This window comes from Capricornis sumatraensis, chromosome 1 (assembly GCF_032405125.1).
Source record: "Capricornis sumatraensis isolate serow.1 chromosome 1, serow.2, whole genome shotgun sequence".
NCBI classification, from domain to species: Eukaryota; Metazoa; Chordata; class Mammalia; order Artiodactyla; family Bovidae; genus Capricornis; species Capricornis sumatraensis.
This window is the reverse complement of record NC_091069.1, coordinates 105,882,936-105,898,156: the sequence shown is the minus strand read 5'-3', so window position 1 is coordinate 105,898,156 and position 15,221 is coordinate 105,882,936. Positions and strand designations below refer to the sequence as shown.

The 15,221-nt window shown below is 44.7% G+C and overlaps 1 protein-coding gene across 1 annotated transcript in view; it reads right to left on the bottom strand.

Annotated features, from left to right (window-relative positions):
- Positions 1-12,887: 12,887 nt before the first annotated feature.
- Positions 12,888-15,221, bottom strand: part of MERTK (MER proto-oncogene, tyrosine kinase) — a 116,857-nt gene continuing 114,523 nt past the window's right edge. The window contains exon 19 of the mRNA XM_068967478.1: positions 12,888-13,488. Within this exon, the coding sequence (XP_068823579.1) occupies positions 12,975-13,488 (514 nt within the window). The 3' untranslated portion in view covers positions 12,888-12,974. The remainder of the gene's footprint in view (positions 13,489-15,221) is intronic.

Sequence of the window (15,221 nt, the reverse complement as noted above, 5' to 3'; positions counted from 1 at the left end):
CCTGGTCTTGTTTTTGCTGACAGTCTAGAGCTTCTCCATCTTTGCCTGCAAATAATATGATTTTTTATATAAGTATTTGGCTGCAAAGAATATAAAGGCAGAAGAACCAGAGATCAAATTGCCAATATCTGTTGTATCATGGAAAAAGCAAGAGTCCCAGAGAAACACCTACTTCTGCTTTATTGACTACGCCAAAGACTTTGACTGTGTGGATCACAACAAACTGTGGAAAATTCTTCAAGATATGGGAATACCAGACCACCTTACCTGCCTCTTGAGAAATCTGTATGCAGGTCAAGAAGAAATAGTTAGAACTGGACATGGAACAACAGACTGGTTCCAAATTGGGAAAGGAATAAATCAAGGCTGTATATTGTCACCCTTATTTAACTTACATGCAGAGTACATCATGTGAAATACTGGGTTGGATGAAGCACAAGCTGGAATCAACATTGCCAGGAGAAATATTAATAACCTCAGATACGCAGACAACACCACCCTTATGGCAGAAAGTGAAGAGGAACTAAAGAGCCTCTTGACGAAAGTAAAAGAGGAGAGTGAAATAGCTGGCTTAAAACTCAAAATTCAAAAAACTAAGATCATGGCATCCAGTCCTATCACATCATGGCAAATAGATGGGGAAACAATGGAAACAGTGAGAGACTATTTTCTTCAGCTCCAAAATCACTGTGGATGGTGACTGCAGCCATGAAATGAAAAGACACTTGCTCCTTGGAAGAAAAGCTATGACCAACCTAGAAAAGAAGAAAGAAAGAAATTTAGTTGCTCAGTCGTGTCTGACTCTCTGAGACCCCATGGACTGTAACCCACCAGGCTCCTCTAGCCATGAAATTTTTCAGGCAAGAATGACCAACCTAGACAGTATATTAAAAAGCAGAGACATTACTTTGCCAGCAGAGGTCCGTCTAGTCAAAGCTATGGTTTTTCCAGTAGTCATGTATGGTTGTGAGAGTTGGATTGCAAAGAAAACTGAGCACCAGAGAATTGATACTTTTGAACTGTGGTGTTGTAGAAGACTCGTGAGAGTCCCTTGGGCTGCAAGGAAATCAAACCAGTCAATCCTGCATATTCATTGGAAGGACTGATGTTGAAGCTGAGACTCCAAAACTTTGGCCACCTGATGCAAAGAGCTAACTCATTGGAAAAGACCCTGATGCTGGGAAAGATTGAAGGCAGAAGGAGAAGGGGACGACAGAGGATGAGATGGTTGGATGGCATCACCGACTCGATGGACATGAGTTTGAGCAAGCTCTGGGAGTTGGTGATAGACAGGGAAGTCTGGCATGCTGCAGTCCATGGGGTCACAAAGAGTCAGAAATGACTGAGTGACTGAACTGAACTGAGACTTAATTCAGAAAGAATCATCAGCTGGATTCTAAAATTAAAAATTTGATAAGAAAGTATCTGTCACAAACACTTATTAATTATAAAGGGAAAAGTAGTAATTTTATAATAGAGAAACCTGGCAGACACCACCTTAATGATCAAAGTTAACATCACAACAAGTGGGACAAATTGACTTCATATGTCTCATGACATGATGCCCTGAAAAGAAACAGCATCACTTCTGTGGTTTTCCTGCCAGAAATGCATTACCTGAATCAAATCATGAGGAAACTTCAGATAAACTCAAAATGAACATTCTACAAAGCGACTAGCTAGATTGAATTTCTAACTGTTCCTTTTCACAAGAAACTTGTATATCATATATTTTTCTGTTCTATCTAAATTGTATTGTTTACTAATGCTTCACACAGACCTCCCTGGTGGCTCATTGATGAAGAATCCACCTTCCAATGCAGGAGACATGGGTTCGATTCCTGGGTCAGAAAGATCCCCTGGAGGAGGAAATGGCAACCCACTCCAGTAATCTTGCCTGGGAAATCCCATGGACAGAGGAGCCTGGTGGGCTACAGTCCATGGGGTCACAAAAGAGTCGGACACGACTTAGTGACTTAAACAATAAGAACAACAAACACTTCATACAGACCCCTTGTGATACAACCATCAAAATTCAAGAGCACTAGTGGAACACTAGCCAAGTCTCTCCAGTAGGTAACATTAGCAGATTGAAGATATTTTATAGAAAACACTGTCTAAATGGCTTTTTAATCCAGAGTTTTCATCTTCCAACTTCAACTGATGATGATATACATAAATGCATACATACACACATACATAATTTAAATCATTAAAACCATGGGAATTCCCTGGTAGTCCTGTGGTTAGACTCTGCACTTTCAATGCTGGGAGCCTGGTCAGAGAACTAAGATCCTGCAAGCCCAATGGGCAAAAAAATACAATTGTATCAATTATATAAATAAATAAATCATTAAAACTTTAATCAGTCAACAAACATTGTGTGCCTTACTCAGTACTATTTATCACACATTTGTACAGATTGCTGGTAATGGACATAGTAGGGATTTTACATTATTAAAGAACGAATGGTATTTATGTTTCTTTCTGCATTTCTGTTATGACATAGTTTCCAAGAAAGATTATAACTAACGTCATTGACTTAAGCAAATCAAGTAAAATTGGTATTTTCTACCTCCAAGCACTGCCTGGACAAGGATACAGAGACCTACCAAGTGTAGTTCCACCACTGTGAGGAAATGAACCTGGAAGGGGTCAACAGTACAATGTAACACAAGGTAAGGGCTTCCCTGGTGGCTCCGTTGGTAAAGAATCTACCTGCAGTAGCGGAGCCCGCCTGTAATACAGGAGACCTCCTGCAATGCAGGAGACGTGGGTTCAATCCCTGGGTCGGAAAGATCCCCTGGAGAGGAACCTGGGAAATGCCTGGGAAATCTCATGAGCAGAAGAGCTTGGTGGGCTACAGTCCAAGAGTAGGACATGACTGAGCAACTGTACCACCAATACAAGGTGAAGCCCAGAAGTGTGGATATCATGAGTGTATTGGGGGGATTTGCTTAGTTCTTTTCAAGAGCTTTTATTTCTTAGACATTTCTTTAGCATTCCCCCAGAAGTGAGGCAGGCTGAACAGCTGGAGCCTGTCCCCTGTGGACAGATACGCCAAGATTAAGAGGAGAGAAGCTAAGCCCTGCCCAGATAAGAGACCACACATTTCTTTCTCCAAGTCAAGGAAACCTTCCTGACTGTACATGCACAGCAAGGCTCCTTGGAGGTTGAAAATGGAGTAATGTCAACCTAATCATAGGCCTCTTCTCTAGAATCCATCTTGGCTAAGAGATGCATGTGCACACATGGGAGGACCCTGACAAAAACCAAGTACGGATTCAGAAGCAAGCAAAGCGAGATGACCAAAGGCAACCTGGAAGAAATGCCCCACATAGGTGATCCAAACCACCATGCGGGCACAGCTCTCTCTCTGTGCCCACCTGTGTGTTTATCCTTTTCCTCCTAATAAATTCTACTTATTTCACTACTTTCCTTTTCTTTGTGGAAATTTCTTTCCTGCAAAGCCGTATGGGCCAGGGGCTTGTCACTGACCACTGGTCTAGTGGCTGGGATTCGGCACTCTCACCGTCACGGCCTGACTTCAGTCTCTGGCCAGAGCTGAGATCATGCTTCCAGCCACTGCAGACCAAGGCCATGCAAGATCAAAATCAGGTCCTGAGATAAGGATTTAGGTGGGAGCAGTTCATTTGAGAGGTGCAGTAAACACCAGGAGGGGAATGTCATGGACTGAATTGTAATCCCCACCCCCTAATTCATATATTAAAGCCTTAACCTCCAATACCTCAGAATGCAACTATATATGGAGACAGGGCCTTTAAAGAGATAATTAAGGTAAAAATGAAGTCACACAGGTGAGCCCAGGACTTCCCTGGTGGCTCAGTGGTAAAGAATCCACCTCCCAATGCAGGAGTTGCAAGAGACATCCGTTTGATCTCTGGGTTGGGAAGATTCCCTGGAGGAGGGAATGGCAACCTACTCCAGAATTCTTGCCTGGAGAATCCCATGGACAGAGGAGTCTGGAGGGCTATAATCCTTGGGGTCACAAAAAGTCAGACACGATTTAGCAACTAAAGAACAACAATTCCAGTATGACTAGGTCTTTGTAAGAAGAGGAGATTAGGACACAGACACACACAGGAAAAAGACCACGTGAAGACATAGGGGGAAGACGGCCATTTACAAGCCAAGGAGAGAGGCCTCAGAAGAAACCAAACCTGCCAGTACCTTGATCCCTGACCCCTTGAGTGAAGCCTAGGAAAATAAATTTCTGTTATTTAAGTGGCCCAGCCTGTGGCGCTTTGTTTTGACTCCCCTAGCACACTGATACAGGGAGTGAGGAAACGTGACAGGGAAGGAAAATACAGGGGGAGTTATCAAGTCAGCATCTTTGTAGGCAAGGTGGGGGGTGTATCCCAAAAAGAGACTTACGGGAAATGTGAGGCACATGCCTCAGAGTCAGCTCACAGGGACGAGGGAGCTGGGATATTTATTTTTCGCTTATGTATGGCTGTGCTGGGTCCTCACCGCTGCACAGGCTTTTCTCTGTTGCAGTGAGCAGGGGCTGCTCCCTAACTGGGGTGCCCAGGCTTCAGCGTTTGCAGTCCGTGGGCTCAGCAGCTGTGGCTCCCGGGCTCCAGCGTGCAGGTTCAGTAGCCGTGGTGCGTGGCCTTAGCTGCTCCAGGGCAGGTGGGATCCTCCTGGAGCGGGGATTGAACCCATGTCTCCCACACTGGCAGGCAGATGCTTTACCACTGAACTACCAGAGAAGCCCAAGCTGGAATATTTATTTAGTCATACCTGTTAGTTCTTGGCCGAAGGCACCAATTACACTGTCAATTCCAGGCTGCTATGAGTGGGCATTTATCTATTTGCTGTGTTGGGTCTTGGTTGTGGCTTGCAGGCTTAGTTCCTTGACCAGGGATTGAACCCACATCTTCTGCATTGGAAGCTGGATTCCCAACCACTGGACCAGGGAAGTCCCCACTGTAAGACTTTTAATACTACATTTTAAATCATTTAACAGAAGCTGTTATAAGTTAAGCATATCTACTATAAACCTTGAAGAACAAAAACAAAGATATAGCTAACAACCTATAGGAGATAAAATCATAAAAAAATTTGATTATTCCAAAAGAAGGCAGAAAAAGTAAATAAAGTGAATTAAGAACAGATAAAACAGAAAACACATAGCAAGGTGACTGACTGAAACCCAAGTGTATCAATAATCATGTTTCAGTTCAGTTGTCCAGTCATGTCCGACTCTTTGCGACCCCATGGACTGACTGTAGCACGCCAGGCCTCCCTGTCCATCACCAACTCCCGGAGTTTACTCAAACTCATGTCCATTGAGTCGGTGATACCACCCAACCATCTCATCCTCTGTCGTCCCCTTCTCCTTCTGCCCTCAGTCTTTCACAGCATCAGGGTCTTTTCAAATGTGAGTCAGCTCTTCACATCAGGCGGCCAAAGTTTTGGAGTTTCAGCTTCAACATCAGTCTTTCCAGCGAATATTCAGGACTGATTTCCTTTAGCATTGACTGGTTTGATCTCCTTGCTGTTCAGGGGACTCTTAAGAGTCTTCTCCAACACCAAAAGCATCAATTCTTCAATGCTCAGATTTTCTTATAGTCCAACTCTCACATCCATACATGACTTATCTACCATACATGTTTATCTGCCCTACTTAAAAGGCAGCAGCTAAAAAAACAGATGGTTTTTTAAAAAACCATCAGATGATTAAAAAAACAGTATCCAATTGTATTCTACTTACAAGAAAGGCGCTTTATATATCAAGACACAAGTGGGTTAAAATTGAAAGAATGAAATATAATATGACCTGCTGACAGTACAGAGGAAAGCTGGAGTGACTATATTAACATCAAAGTAGATTTCACAGCAGAAACTATTATAAGGGATATAGCAAGGTCATTTCATAATAATAAAGAGGTCATTTCATTAGAAAGATGTAACGATCCTATACATTTATGTTCCTATTAACAGAGCTTAAGACAAATGAAGGGAAAACTAATAAGAAATAGAGAAAAATCCACAGTTATAGTTGGAGATTTCAATAATCTTCCCTGAATAATTGACAGAAATAAAACAAAACAATCTGTCAGGATATAATTGACTGGAACAATACAATCAACCAACTTGACCTGATTAATCTTAATCAAACATTTAACTCTGAAACAAGAGAATACACATTCTTTTCAAGTCCACACAATCATTTACCAAGACAGACCATAATCTGGTAAAATGTTCATACTGGTGAATTTAGGAAGGTGGGTACATGAGTTCTATTCTGTTGCTGCTGCTAAGTCGCTTTAGTTGTGTCCGACTCTGTGAGACCCCGTAGACGGCAGCCCAACAGACTCCCCCGTCCCTGGGATTCTCCAGGCAAGAACACTGGAGTGGGTTGCCATTTCCTTCTCCAATGCATGAAAGTGAAAAGTGAAAGTGAAGTTGCTTGGTCGTGTCTGATCCTCAGCGACCCCATGGACTGCAGCCCACCAGGCTCCTCCGTCCATGGGATTTTCGAGGCAAGAGTACTGCAGTGGGGTGCCATTGCCTTCTCCAGAGTTCTATTATAGCGGAGGAAAAACTTAACTTTTTACTCTATGGTCCTAGGTTCTCATCTGGGACCCTGCAAATCAGACTGATGAAATGTTAACAAGAGAAAATCAGTTTATTAACACATGTATTACGCATATACATAGAAGAACTCTGTGATTAGTAACTCAAAGGGATGGTTGGTACCTGGGATTTACAGAGTATTTTAATAAAGAACAATAAATTTGTAGGGAAGTGACAAGATAGAGGGAAAGGGGTTTTATGTTTCCAAGAGTGGCAAAGAGCAGAAGGCAAACATTTGGGGGAAGGTGAAGGAGTAAGGTTCAGTTATGCAGGTCCATATCAGACCCGACTTTCTGTCTGCTTTGTAGCCATAAAACTTGCCCTGGAAAGGAGATTTATGGAAGTCCACATATTCCAGAGGTTTCTGCTTTTAGTCAGATAAGGGAAGCTTGAGAGGCCTTCTTTCTGCATCTGTTGATTCTCACTTAAAATTATCCTTCAAGACGCAGATGTAGAGAACAGACACCAAGGGGGGAGAATGGGACTGACGTTTACACGCTACTCCGTATGAAACGGATGACTAATGAGAGCCTGCTGTATGGGACAAAGAGCTCTCCTTAATGCCCTGTGGTGACCCGAATGGGGAGGAGATCGGGAACAGAGGGGATGTACGCACAGCTGGTTCACTTTGCTGTACAACAGAATACAATATAACATTGTAAAGCAACTATACTCCAATAAGATTTTGTTTTAAAGATAAAAGATAATTGGAAAAAAAAGTTATCCTTATGCCAAAGTGGCATATTTTGAGGTGGCGTATTCTAATTTCCTACATTATATACATATGTATAATTTTCTATATGTTTAAACTATCTTAATTTAAAACATTGCAAAAACTGCAAGTTTTGTCTAATTTCTTGAATGGTTAAGCAAAAATGAATAACCATGGACTGATCACTTTGAGGAGTCCTGAAGAACTTGCTTTTCACCAGGCCATAGTTCACCAAGATAGAGATAAAGCAGGATCTGAATGAAACATCTGGCAGAGCAAAGTCCTAAAACTTAAAAAATTTTATTGAGATATAACGTATATACCATAAAATTCACATACTATAAGTGAAAATTCAATGGTTTTTAGTAAATTTTACATGAAAATATTCTAAAGTAGTGATCTTTGGGCCACAATTTCCAAAAATAATTATTTTGTTACAATACAAATGAATTGGGTAATTTAGGCATGCTAACGTTAAATAGTATTGGCAGTTTTACTTCTGTCATTAGAGGTTTAAAAGGGAGAAAATAAAATCTACATTTTAATGTAGATTTGTACGTAGAAACACCATTCATTACTGAAGTGTTCATTAAAGAAAGCAAAACTTCCTGTTTTCCCATTTGTCACTCAAAGTACCTAAATGTCTTTAGAGAAGTTAAGTTGCTGTTGTAACTGGTTTATTTTCGGGTGAGTTATTTTCCCACTGATTCATCAGAAGTTCCAACTTGCTTTTGTCATTTACACGGAGAAGTTACAAAAGTCTTTACTGTCATGAGTTAGGACAAGTGTGGCCAGCATCAGCCTGATTTGTAAGATAAGAGCTCTGGTTTGGCCATTTCCTAAGCGGGGAATCTGCTTGGTCTGGGGGACTGGGAGGCAGAGGGAGGGTCTCTCCATCCCTAGAGGGCACTCTGACAACTTAGGTCCTCAAATCCTGTTGATCAAGCCACCACTGCTTGATCACCCATATATGGAAAGAGAATAGTCAACAAGGCTCAAATAACTAAACCCCTGGGGGAGACCAATAGAAATGATATCTGGGCATCAGATATGGTTCTTATACAGACGTGTAGGGAGTCGCTTGCTCTCAGGCATAAGGGCCCATCTCCTGCACTCTGCCAGTGTCCCCACTGCGTGCATCACTGGCACAGATTAAGTCTTTTTCTGAGTTACTTTGTGTCAACTACAAATTGGCACTTGCCATCCACCTCCGAAAGGATTAAATCATGCGCAGCCGCAGCTGCTGACCTTCAACACCCACTGAAAAAAGTTCAACACGTACTTGACTGCATATTCTTCCTTGCCAGACTCACATATATACTGACCTTCCCCCTTCTTCTTTCTCAGAGTTATGTGAGGTGCTGTCTCCTGGGCTATAGTTCTCGTCTTGCCCCAAATAACACTTAACTTGCAACTCTCACATAGTGCATTTTAAGTTGATTTCCATTACATTGGAGGCAGTTGGTAACATAATCAGGGACAGTGTTTCTACTGTGACAGATGCTGAGTTTGCACTGCATAAGGAATGGAACGGAGAGAAGGCTCTAATTGGGAAAAACCTTGATAACGAGTATAAGGTCCTTTCAAAGACTTTGCCACCTCCCTTTCCCCACACAACCACCCAAGGGGTTGCAGGAGAAGGCGGCGTTGTCTCTACTGCACACCGATGGACACTTGGCCTCAGAGAGAACAAAGTGACCGGCTCAAGAAGACTGGAGGAAGGCTCACAGGACTGGTTCCTGTCTGGCCCTTGCTGCTGGCTGCATGACTGACTCACGATGCCCTAATCCTTACTTCTCCTTTCTACTCAGAAAGATGAAAAAAAGGAGTGGAGCAGGAGTTGGCAGAAAAGCAAAGAAAAGGATAAAGAAAAGAAGAAAGAAAGGGAAGAGGTGGGAAGAGAGGGAAAGAAGGAAGAAAGGGAGGGAAAAACAGCTCCCCAGGCAGACTTAGTCTCAACCTGAAGGTCAAGAGCATTTCAGGTGTTTGTTTATTTTGCTCGCCCTCCCCAGCTCGGTCCCAGCCCAGCTAAAGAGAATGACCCAACCTGTTTCTCCCTGCTTTCTCTTCCCCAGGCTTTTTTTTTTTCTCTTTGCTCCTAAGAGCCACTTACATAAGTAATCTGAGTTTATACAAAAGCGAACTTGAAAGGCTATGTATCAGTTCACGATCAGAAGACCGGACAACACTTTATCAGGGATCAGGTCCTCCGAAAGTTAGAGCTTTTAGATATTCCAATGTGGCCGAGAGAAGAATGCAGTGGTTCTGACTGTCTTGGTTAGGGGACTACAAGTGTCAACAGCAAGGGTTGTTTAGTCGCTAAGTCATGTCTGACTCTTTGCAACCCCAAAGACTGAAGCCCTCCAGGCTCCTCTGTCCATGGGATTTCCCAGGCAAGAATACTGGAGTGGAGTGCCATTCCCTGCTCCAGGGGCTCTTCCCACCCCAGGGTTCAAACCCGCATCTCCTGCACTGGCAGGCGGATTCTTCACCAGAGCCACCTGGGAAGCCCCCTGATGAAGAACAGTCCGGCTGTATTCTCCTCTTGTGAAAAGGAGGTGGTGAGAGGTGTTCTGCCATTACGTCCCATTTGCCCAAGGCCCTGGTGCATCGCTGTGGGGTTGGGCAAAGTTAATTTCTCTGCCACGTCTCAGGAAAAGCTGGAAGCCATGGCTTTCTCTCTACAGCAGAACAGACCCTGGCTTCCCAGACCTTCACAGGCCACACAGCATGTACTGAGCACACTGGACAGGATTTGGGGGAGCCGAGGGCATTTGATGACTTATTCATTATATATTTGCTTACATTATGTAATTAAAATTAGAAATACAAAACACAAAGCATGTTACTTTAGATATGTGACATTAAATGTGTATGAAAACCCCAAGTATGTTTTCAATTTGCTACTTTATTTAACAGATTCAAACATATCTTTTTTTTTTGGCCACCTGGCCCTTGTGGGTCTTAGTTCCCTGACCAGGGATTGAACTCTTGCCCCCTACAGTGGAAGTGCAGAGTCCTTACCACTGGACCACCAGGGAAGTTGCCATGAACACACCTTTTTAACTTGGGTTTTTTTGCTTGAACTCGTCAGTTGGTTCATGATTTCCCCAAAGCATGTTTCCGTTACTTTTAAAATCCCGATTGCATGGAAAAGACATTCTCGATAGTCATCGCCAACAGGAAACTTTATTTGCACAAGCAGATGATACAAAGCAGGTGATACAAAATCTTTTATTGATTTTCAAATAACCATTCAAAAATTTCCAACAGGTAGAAATTACCTTGATAGGTTCTAACAGCCTTTTGTTTATTTCTCCCTTCACTGATGAAATGTGGTGCTGGCATTTCTCACAGCAGTGCAGACTCCTTTCCACTCCCCAGAACTTTCTGGTCTGGAGCATTTCAGTAACAATAGGGTCAGCTGGCCCTGGAGACTGGGGCACCTGGGCTGGCAGCTGGGGTGAGGACCCAGGCTAGGAGGGCCACAGGCTGCTTTCTGCAGGCTGTAGTGGCTCGCAGGAAGCTATTGACGAGTGAAACAGGCCTGAGGATGCCAGAGGGCTTGGCCTGCCCGGCTGCCACGGGCGCTGGAAGGATCACCACTGAAAGTGATCACATCAGTTGACTGCTTTACTAGCAGAGTAAGTTAACCTTCTCTTGCCTCATCTGCCCACGTGTGAAATGGAGATAACAGTAGTACCTACCTGGTCTTCCCTGGTGGCTTGGTAGTGAAGAAGCCTCCTGCCAGCGCAGGAGACGCAAGTTCAATCCCTTGGTCAGGAAGATCCCCTGCAGAAGGAAACAGCAACCCACTCCAGTATTCTTGCCTGGGAAATTCCATGGACAGAGGAGCCTGGTGGGCTACAGCCCATGGGTTCTCGGAAGAGTCAATCAGACCTGAGCAACTAAACAACAAACAATGCCTGGAGGGTCACTATGAGGATTAAATGACTCCTGGCCTGGCCACATGGTAAGTGCTGTCCATGTGTTTGTTACCCTGGGGGAGGGCATGGCAACCCACTCCAGTATTCTCGCTTGGAGAATCGCATGGACAGAGGAGCCTGGTGGGCTACAGACCATGGGGCCAAAAAGAGTCAGCCACAACTGAAGTGACTTAGCATGCACGCATGCATGTGTTTGTTAAAAGGTCAAGAAGCTCTGGAACAGACTCCCCAGATCACATGCTTGAGCCAGCCCGAAACGGATCCCTTGGTTCTGAAGTCTGGCTCCCGCCCTCTCCAGACAGGGGCCATAGAGGACCCTCAACCTTTCCAGCCTCGGTTTACCGGCCCACGGGTGATGATGCCACCGCTACCCATGTTAGTGACGTACAGATTAAGGTAGTTTTCATAAAGTGCTTGAGACATAAGACGTGCTCAGCCAGCAATGACTGTTATGACCCAGCGGAGCCGGGATGTGAACTGAGGGGTCCTGAGCTCTAAGCTTGTTTCCTGTCCACTGCCCACATCTCCCTCCCATGAGTCATGCCTTCCCACAGAAAACTGCTTTACCTCTTGGACTCATCTATGATTTTCTTTTTTTCAGCAGAGCTGCATGGCAAGCGGGATCACAGTGTCCTGCTCAGGGATGGGACCTGTGTCCTCTGCAATGGAAGTGTGCAGTCCTAACCACTGGACCACCAGAGAAGTCCCTTATGATTTATTTTAAATCTTTCCATGCAGATGGTATTTTTCAACCCTCTAATATTGTTTGCTTTTCATCTCTGGGCTCTCTGGAGGGTTTTTCCATACCTTTTTTTGGCTGTACTGGGTCTGTGCTGCTGCGCTTGGGCTTTCTCCAGTTGTGGCACATGGGCTCTAGAGAGCGATGGCTCAGTAGCTGCCATACGAGAGGCCTCTCGAGTTGCAGTACCCAAGCTTAGTTGCCCTGCGGCATGTGGGATCGTAATTCCCTGATCAGGGATTAAACCCACATTCTCTGCATAGCAAGGTGGATTTTTAACCAGTGGGCCACCACTGAAGTCTCTTCCATATCTTTAAAAAACATTATCAAGAGTGGTCAGAGCAACTGCATCAAGGGCCTGGCATCAAGAGAAGTCCTTTGCAAAGGCACTGAGGCAGCCAGTGACCATATTCTCCCAAGTCTCAAGTAAGTACCACACATTCTTCCTCATTCATATCTTATTAGGAAGCCAATCAGAGAATTCATTAATTATAAAACTTTAAACATGAATCACTCTTACCAAATACATGATTCAGGTGGGAACACCAGATTTTTCTTAAGACCAGGAGCAATGGCAAATAGGGTATTTCATTTTACAAATATTTAATAGTCATGAAAAAGACAAACAACTTAAAAAAAAAAAATTTGTGCCAATGTTAACATCCAGGAACTGCCGTAGAGATGAGGCTGTTAGGGCTTAAATGTTACTATCTGCTAGAAAAGTGACATGATACCAGTCATCTTTTATTAAAATAGAATATCTTTGTCTCTTTCCACCATATACATATAGATACTATCTCTTTAAATAAATATATATTATGTACTTTAAACAATGATGACTTACTTGACAGCATTCACATGGTGCTTTCCAGCTGGGGCACTTACTTGTTAAGGAAGGCAAATACAAAAGAAAAAAACCAAGGGTCTTCAAAGTAGGAATTTCCAGGGTTTGGGAGTAGTATCTCAGCTCTCCTCACATGAGGAGTTCTGAGCCTTCCGAGGAGTCATCAGCAAATAAAAGTTCATCCGGCCCTGAGGTCCCCAAGGGCAATGTGCTGGACTGGGACCAAGAGACCCCATTCCTCACCAGTGTGTCCTCCGGTAGAACCCGGTTCTTTTCCACTGTTCCTGTGGTGGGGGAAGCCATAGCTAGCTCTTCCCATCCCTCATTGCCCCCATTCAGGATGTACCGTCCCTCCTGAGGTCTGTGCTCATGAACTTCTGCTGTGACCACGCTGATGGTGGCGCTGGGCATGCAGGAAGCAATGATGGAGTCGGGATCGATGCTCAAGTCCAGCTGAGTCAGTGCCGAGCCCTGGGCCCGGCCCTCTCCGCTTTCTGGAAGCTGTGTGTTGACATAAATGACATCGGCTTTGTCCCCAGCCACAGGCAGACTCTCCAAGAGCTTTTCTAGCTGCAGTCTCAGCACTGAAAAGGTGGGGCGGTCCAGGGGCTCAGCTCTCCAGCACGAGTGCATGATTTCATACCTGGAAGTGAAGAAGAGCACGTGACCTCCCCAGCACAGCACCCAGAGCCCACGTGCCAACCATCCGGTTGTCCCACTCAGGAGGGAATGGAGGGGCTTGCGGATGGAGGTGAGAGTGGGGGTCAGTGTCCTGGCTCCACCCTCACCATCATTCCAGGCCCTGCAAGCCTCGAGGAATGAAGTCGAGAGGTGGGCTAGGGTGGACAGGTGTGTGAGCTGTGAGGGCAGTGCTATAACAGCAGCAGGTGAGCCCTGGGCTCAGACAGCCCTTGATCTGGGGTGGCTGCAGCTTCAGGCATGTGTGGGGCTGCTGCGTCTTGGCCGTCTGCTGCTGCCCCATGAAGCAGACAGGCACGGCCACTCACAGACACGGGGACCCCTGCTCTTGCCCGTGACCTCTACCTTCTCCAGTAAAACGAATGACTGACCGTAGTATTTACTAACAGCTGTCATTTAAGGTACTTTTAGACATGTTAGCTTGGCAGCAACACATGTCCCCACACAAGTACTGTTAAACTCATTTTATAGACAAGTCTCCAGAGAGGGTGATGCTTGGCCCTTCCTAGTTTGAGGGGGAAACTGACCCACATTGAGGAGTGTCTGGTGCCCCAGCCCATGTTCTTAACCACTGAGCTGCCCCGCCTGCCATGGGTCAGACCCTCAGGCGTCTGGCTTCTACTCTCTGGGCAAATGGGGGACCATGGAAAGATTGTGTTAAGCAGCATTTTCATGATCAGATGATAATTTTAAGAAAAGTAGGTTTGGATGCCACCCAAAGGATATGCTAGGATCCTGAGGGTGATGAAAAGAGGAACACAGGAGAAAGGATAGCCCGTGCACTCTTGCAGGAAAGAGGGCCCTGAACTGCTCATTCATTTACATGCTCTGTGATGCCACTGTGCCTAGGTTCCCACAAGTGTGACCGCTCTAGGCCCTGCCCAGCCCTGGGCTTCTGTGGTTTGATAGCACAAGTGGACCCTGTTTTATTGCATTCCCCCCCTCCCCCCCACCACAGGCATAAACCCATGCTCCTTCTAGCATTTCATTTTATCACACTTCAAGATACTGTGTTTTTTACAAATTAAAAATTTTTATTGACTTATTTGGTTGCGCTGGGTCTTAGCTGTGGCACAAAGATTTCCACTCTTCGTGGCAGCACATGGGATCTCTAGTTGTGGCATGCAAGATCTAGTTCCCTGACCAGGGATCAAAGCCAGACCCTTTGCATTGGGAGCACGGAGTCTTGGCCACTGAACTGCAAGGGAAGTCCCTGTTTTTCACAAATTGAAGGTTTGTGGCAACCCCGTGGTGAGCAAGTCTGTCGGTGCCATTTTCCCAACAGCATTAGACTGTGTCACAGTCCAGTAATTCTCACAATATTTCAAACTGTTTCATTATTAATGTTTGTTAGGGTGACCTGTGATTCAGTGTTCTTTGAGGTTACTATTATAATATTTTTGAGATGCCGCAAACTGCCCATGGAAGACGGCAGATTTAATCAATGGATGCTGCGTGTGTTCTGATGGCTCTGCCCACTGGCTATTCTTCGGTCCCGTTCCCTCTCCTTGGACCTCTCTCTTCTGAGAGAGAGATTGTTATATTTCTGAGATATAACAATATTGAAATTAAGCTATTAATAACCGTGCAATGGCCCCTAAGTGTTCAAGCGCAAGGAAGAGTCACACGTCTCTCGCTTTAAATCAAACGCTAGACATGATCAACCTTAGTGAGGAA